The sequence below is a fragment of the Sebastes umbrosus genome, chromosome 15 (assembly GCF_015220745.1).
Source record: "Sebastes umbrosus isolate fSebUmb1 chromosome 15, fSebUmb1.pri, whole genome shotgun sequence".
In the NCBI taxonomy this organism is placed as follows: Eukaryota; Metazoa; Chordata; class Actinopteri; order Perciformes; family Sebastidae; genus Sebastes; species Sebastes umbrosus.
In genome coordinates, this window is record NC_051283.1 from 14209870 (window position 1) to 14216927 (window position 7058).

Here is a 7058-nt window from a genome sequence, read left to right on the forward strand (position 1 = left end):
TCTCACACATCAAATTAATCTTCTAAAAAAAATCAAATGTGGTTTTGTGTCCATGACGTCATATTTCACCCCACTGTCTTTGCTCTGCAGTGGGGTTATTCATTTTTCAGTAATTGAAGATCCATTTGTGCGTCAGCTGAAGATCTGGCTAATTATCTTTTGTAAGAGCCATATTGTATTATTTACAGTTTTTTTGCATTTGATTATTATTGAAAAAGTACATTGTGTTATGCCATTAAAAATGTTTCTAATGACATACATTAGAATTTAGGTCAGTTAGTCGTGTAATAGAATGGGCTCTGATCTACATAGACTCAATGTTTTGCCCTGTTAAGATGTGCTCCTCTAGTCGTCCTGCAATTGGACAATGTGGGCGTGTCCCTTTAAGTATGGTTAATGCTAGTTAGGCTTCAGTGGAGCAGGATGGGGAGCAACAATTTTAAATTGTAGATCACAGATTCAGTTATTTTCCAGCAGAATTAGTCCGTTTTTGATAGTCCAAGATTTGTCATGTGGATATATTTTTTGTTTGTTTTAATTTTCGTTGGAATAAACTTTTCTCTCAATATTCGAGCCTCATCTTTGAAGCTGATCAAAGGAGTGAGTGTCTGCAGAAGGCAAAAGTGGAAGTTGGACATGGTAGTCTATCATAAACGTTTACATCCTGCTAGAAGTGGAGAGGACATTTTAGGGCAAGCTGTCACTACAATCTTGCACCTAAGTTTTTAAGAGGGCTTTCACTGGTTTACAGGCTGCCTTCTTCATGCTGTTTCAGTCCTGATCATATAATATGTTATAGGTTATGGTAAAAGGCTTATTTTATAGAACAAGAGCTGAGTCTGTTTTGGTTTTATCTGGTCAAAAAACCTTAGCACAATCTATCACGTAAGATTTAAACGTTTCCCCCCTTCTCTCTCTCTCAAACATCAAATTAATCTTCTAAAAAATCAAATGTGGTTTTGTGTCCATGACGTCATATTTCAGCCCCACTGTCCTGGCTCTGCAGTGGGGGTGTTTTTTTCTCAGTAATGGGAGATCCATTTGTGCGTCAGCTGAAGATCTGGCTAATTATCTTGCACCCAAGTTTTTAAGATGGCTTTCACTGGTTTACAGGCTGCCTTCTTCATGCTGTTTCAGTCCTGATCATATAATATGTTTAATTATGGTAAAAGGCTTATATATAGAACAAGAGCTGTTTTTGGTTTTATCTGGTCAGAGGCACTTCTTCCCTCTGGTCTAATGTCACAGATGAGGATTTGCTGAGCACTGAAGGTGTGAAAGTGACAAAAGCGTCAGTCCTGCTTGTTGGTGAGCATGCGAAGTCCGAGGCGGATGGCCTGCTGGTTGAGAGCCCATTGCTTTGACTTGAGTGACAGGCCAGGCAGGAGCAGGGGCTGCCTCCAGGACCGAGGCCGTGGGTCGGACCCGGGTACAGGGAGGGGTGCCTGAAGGCGCACAGCAGCTCTGGCCTCTGGTAAGGGTGAGACAGCATCCGGAAACTGTCCAGGGAGCGCAGGGGGTTGGAGAAAGGTGTAGCTGCAGGAGCTGCTCCTCCAACACCAACACCCAGGTGGGAGTAGTAAGGTAGCGGCAGGTGTGATGGGAACGGGTATGGCAGGTTGCCGGTGGCGGCAGCGTGGCTCATCATGTAGGTGTAGAAGGCCGGGTCGGCTGGGTGAGGCCACGTCATGGCCAGACGCTGACGCTTGTCTTTCATCCTGCGATTCTGAAACCACACCTGCAGGACAGAGACACACTGAGTCAAATATTAACCCACAACCCAACCCACCGTTGATCCAAAAGCCTGAAGCAACAATAACAAACACAAGCAGATATGCAGCTCATACAGTATATAGTTCCGCTTTTACGCACGGATTTGAATTTGGGTTGCAGTGAGTTTTGAATTTGGATCTTTGGATTACATGGAATTTCAGTGTAAATAAGACAATTACATTTTTTTATTTTTTTATTTTAATCCAGGCCTCTGTTTCCAGTAAACGATAACAGGCTCTTCTCAATATTTGGATATTGATGTTGAAAGCTATATGCTATATACCACCACCACTGATCCAAAAGCCTGAAGCAACAATAACAAACCCAGCATTTTCAAAACCAACTTCTGCTGAAAGCTGCTCAGCTCTGTACTCACTAATCTTTATTCCATGGTCTATCATGACTTGCTTTTACTTGACAAGTTGTGATGTGCTACTGTGTGTAGCTGTGTATTATGCGTTTTGTATGTTCTTTCTTGTATGACTTTAGTATGTTCTCTTTGTTTTGACCTGCCAAGGTACATACTGTACATGGTCCCTTTTAAATAAAAAAAATTAAATAATAATAAGATATGCAGCTCATACAGTATAGTTCCGCTTTTACGCACGAATTTGAATTTGGGTTACAGCGAGTTTTGAATTTGGGTCTTTGTGGATTATATGGAATTTCAGTGCAAATAAGCCAATTAAATTTGTTTACCTGTTATTGTGCCAGTTGAGAAAAATATATATATATATAATACATATTTATTTTATTTATTTTATTTATTTTATTTATTTTATTTATTTTATTTATTTTATTTATTTTATCTATTTTATTTATTTTAATCCAGGCCTCTGTTCCCAGTAAACGGTTACAGGCTCTTCTCAATATTTGGATATTGATATATTGATACTGAAAGCTATATGAGCTACTCCTGGTCCTTATTGGCTTACTTTATATTGTGCTGTTTTTGCTATATTTCCTGTATATATATATATATATTAAAAAAAAGTACCCTTGGGAAATAATTTATTTAGACTCAAAACCGTTTTGCAGCCCTCTATTTTTGATCTTTCTCTAAATACAAGCTCACAAAATGTGCGTCTATATATTCCAGCCTATAGCCTGAAGGCCTGGTTCGGTTCAGTTCTGCTCCTCTTGAGACAATCTTACCTTGATTGTGGTTTCAGGTAGATTTAAGGCGGCCGCCAGCTCGCATCTCCGCGGCCTGGACACGTAGTTCTCCCGGTAAAACTCCTTCTCCAGCCGGCCGATCTGCTCCCGGGTGAACGCTGTCCGGTACCGGCGGATCTGATCCGCTGAGTAGGACAGAGAACCCTGACCCGGGACGATGTTTCCCGGGTCAGTACCAGACTCACTCGGGTGACCTGGAGAATCTCCATTTCGACCTGAAACAGTATGCAGAATAATTAATCAGATACAATTAACATCCAGTTTAAAAAAAACAGTCAGCAGGATAATTTAAATGGAATAAAAGCACATTTTAATTTCTTTCGTTTCATATTTAATAAGCTATTTTCCCAAGAGTGGCTAATTTCATTATTTCACTTTTATTAAGGGCCTTCCTGAAATATAGCTCAGATCAGGTCTTCATTCAGTGGAGTCTTAACAACTATACCTTCTAATATTTTTTATTGTTAATATTATTTTTTCCAGAGTATATTGATATGTTGAGCCATAATTTTAGTAGAATGAAATTAATAATCAGGTTGTATTTGTCATTAGTTTGTCTCCTTGTCAGGCACCTAAAAATATTCATAAATTTATATTGATATGAATATGTTTTGATATAATTTCCATGTAGGTTGTAACACATTTGCAGCAAACAGTCTTAAGTCGTTGCATCTCAGAAGATGCCATATAGACCATATGTTAGTGGCCTTGCCTGCACGTTTTTTGCTTGTGGTTTACATAAAACCTGCATTCTTCCTCATGCAGTAAATAAACATATAGGCTGATTTGCTTTGTACAAGTGACTCATTTAGGGGAAAATGCATGGTTAAGATTGGATGGATGTCACATCAGCTTGTTTTCCAGCCACACTGGTCACTTTGACAGAACAGCTGTGCAGCACCGACTGCAGTTCTATTCTGCTGTTATTGAAGCTTCATTGAGAATTACATTTTCGATTTCTTTGTTCATTTTTAGATATGATAAATGCATTTTTTTTCATTAAAATTGGCATTCAATCTACTTCATTAGCTCCAACCATGCAGTCACAGAAAAAAACCCGCAGTGTGGCATGTATAGCTCCCTCCTCCTACCTTTAGCTGTCGGGTAGTCCATGCTTTCAGGCGTGCAGCTGACATCAATTTCCTCGTAGAAGTCCGACTCTGTGTCTGAGCTGCTGCCGTCTTTGTGCATGGGATGATGATGATGATCACTCCGGTGTCTCTCTCCGGAGGAAGAAGAAGACGTGCCAACTGGCCTCGCATCGGCGCACATATTCCTCCGTGGTGCGCTCTCCTCCATCACTACCACCGCCTCTGCTCTGCGGGAGTAGGGCGCTGCTCCGGGGCTCAGACAGCTCCGGTGTCCCGGCTTCCCCTGCGGTTCTCCCGACAAACTAGAGCCACTCTTGCCAAGCTGACCTCCTCCTCCCTCCGCCAGCATCACCATCTCCTCTCTGCTTTCCATCACACAAGCGCGACTTAAAAAGAGCAGCCTCGACTTCTGCAGGAGAGTGCAAGCCGTCAAAAAGCAAGGTTTTCAGGTTGGAGGGGTGTGTGTAGTGGATGGTGGAGGTGGGTGGGGGGGGGCTGAGTCCCAAGGAGAAAAGGAGAGGCTTCTGGAAAAGAAAAGGGGATGCAATCCGGTCTGTCTGACCCTGAGAGAAGAGCTGCTCCAGAGTGCGCAGAGGGAGAGCTCTGGGAGGGATCACCATTTACCCTCTCTCTCTCTTTCTCCTCTCTCTCTCTCTCTCTCTCTTTCTCCAGAGCTGTCATTCTTAATAGGCCAGCCGTCATGATGGTCTAGGGGGGGCCTGGTGACGACATGCATTGATTGGATATGGGTAAACAGACGGAGAGCAATGGGTAGGGGGGTGTCAGAGGGCATACCAAGCAGCATATCTATCTATCTATCTAATAATTCTAGTAGTACTCCACTATAAGAAATAGTCATATTCAAATTTTTTCTTAAGTATTAGCAAGCAATCATTATGCTCTCTGTCAGTGTTATATTGATCTTAGGTACTTTAATCTATCTATCTATCTATCTATCTATCTATCTATCTATCTATCTATCTATACATCTATCTATCTATCTGTCTGTACATCTATCTATCTATACATCTAAACATCTATACGTCTATCTATACATCTATCTATCTATCAATTTTATATGAACTTAAAATATATTTTTACCCACAGTGATGGCTACTATACAAGGTGCATGATTTGTCATTTGTCAGTTACATGCAAAGCAGTCATTGGCAATGAAAATCTTCAGTTTCAGGTTCCTTCAATGTTCATAAAATGTTTATAATAAAGAAGGGGAAATGACAATCTAAGGCATGCAATAGTGCAGTTAAAATATAGGGCTTAAATATAAACACAAGTAAATATAAAATAGAAATGGGAATTTGTTATTTTGTAGAAATCAGTACTTCAGATGGGAAAACTGAATGTAAAACAGGATGTATGTACTGTATGTGCATGATGATAAGTAATGTATGTACACAGGTGTGAACAGGAATGTAGTACGTAATAATGAGAAGTATTAAAAATATATATAAAGAAGTGTAGACAGGAATGGAGAAGTAATAAATGTGTATACACACACACACACACACACACACACACACACACACACACACACACACACAGAGGTGTAACAGTTTGTTAAACAGTATAAAATATATAAAGGTAAAGTGACGGCAGTGCAGATTTGTAGTATATTCTAATAATAAAAAAACAATACTTATCAATCAAGATGAATTATAGTGCACCCCACCCCCCTCCATCCTCTCTGTCTTTACTGCCTCTCTCATCTCCACCTAAAGTGGAGTCAAGTAAAGTCCTCAAAGGTCAAGTCTTGCGGTCAGAGTTTAGATAAGAGGCCATTTGACATGAAGTCTTAAAAGTCAATAGACTAGGACAACACCCAGGCAGAAAACACAATTCATTATTTGTGCATCTTAAAGAAGTTGTAAAGCCCATTATTACCATGTAAATAAATGTAGGCTATTTTTTTTAATTAATATTTAATTTGCAAGAAATCTGAAATGTGTCACCCACCCACATTTAAACCACAATATAACATTTTGGTGTGCTGCTGTGACAAGTGTGCTTCAACAAGGAACAGTGATGGATGAGGTTTTGAATTTATTTCAGGGTCTTAACGTAAGATATAAAGTCCTTCAGTATAAAGTCACTGAACAATGATAAAGGAAGAGTCACCATAGAGCGCTTATATCTCCTTTAGGGCCTTGGGCAGTGATGATGAATTTACCACATATTAACTTCCTGTGTCTTCAGGGAACAGATACATCCTCTCCTTGGCTTAATGTGGATTTAACACAGTTGTATCAAATCTAGGTTCAAAATATGCCTGATATTCAACTGTGAAGGATGCAGTGCACAGAGTGTCCACTGAATGTTTTGAGGTTAATGCATCATAAGGCTGTGATCAAGTCTGCTCTCTCTTTCAACATGGGTGCCAATTGACTATGACAAATACTCAAGTGACTATTAACCTTTATGCTTCATCACTATAATCAGGAGAAAATATTAGAAAATATACAATAATACAAAGTGTATTTGGGAGCTACAATTGAAGAAAAAACAGACATTAGGGCAGCACTGCACCATCAATGTACTTTTGAAGACCTGCACCTGTTAATTTACCTTAGCATATGCCTTATAATAATACCTTGTCAGGCCAGTCTGTCCTCAGATATTTAATCTGTTTAGGTTACAAGTTGTGGTAGAAAATGGCATTACATTAGAACCTGATCATACCTGATGCCACTAGAAACAGCCCTTTTCCCCCAGAGTTTTGATCAGATTGGACATGTGCAGCTGTATAGGGCACTGTTAAGAATTTCCCAGTAAAATAACAGTAAAGAACTGGCAGCAGGGTTGCCTTTATGTTACTGTAAAATTAACATTATTATACTGTCGCTGAAATTTACAGCTTTGTACTGTTAATGAAAAATACAGTTTGAACTGTTTTTTTTTTTATTAATTTCACAGTATTTTACAGTTAATTTACTGTTTAAAGATACATTATATAGCTGTTTTTCACCTTTCTTTTACATTATCTTAGTGATTTGTTAGGTT

The 7058-nt window shown here is 39.4% G+C and overlaps 1 protein-coding gene across 2 annotated transcripts; it reads right to left on the reverse strand.

The window, feature by feature from the left end:
- Window positions 1-250: 250 nt before the first annotated feature.
- Window positions 251-4413, reverse strand: evx1 (even-skipped homeobox 1). 2 transcript variants are annotated; one of them, XM_037794060.1, is made up of 3 exons: window positions 4041-4413; window positions 2929-3074; window positions 251-1738 (listed from the first exon to the last, which is right to left on the reverse strand). In XM_037794060.1, exons 1-3 carry the CDS (start codon window positions 4411-4413, stop codon window positions 1205-1207), a joined length of 1053 nt encoding a protein of 350 aa, XP_037649988.1. In that variant the 3' UTR covers window positions 251-1204. The 2 variants fall into 2 exon arrangements, with proteins under 2 accessions (XP_037649988.1, XP_037649987.1); XM_037794059.1 differs by having other exon boundaries at window positions 2929-3164.
- Window positions 4414-7058: the final 2645 nt, after the last annotated feature.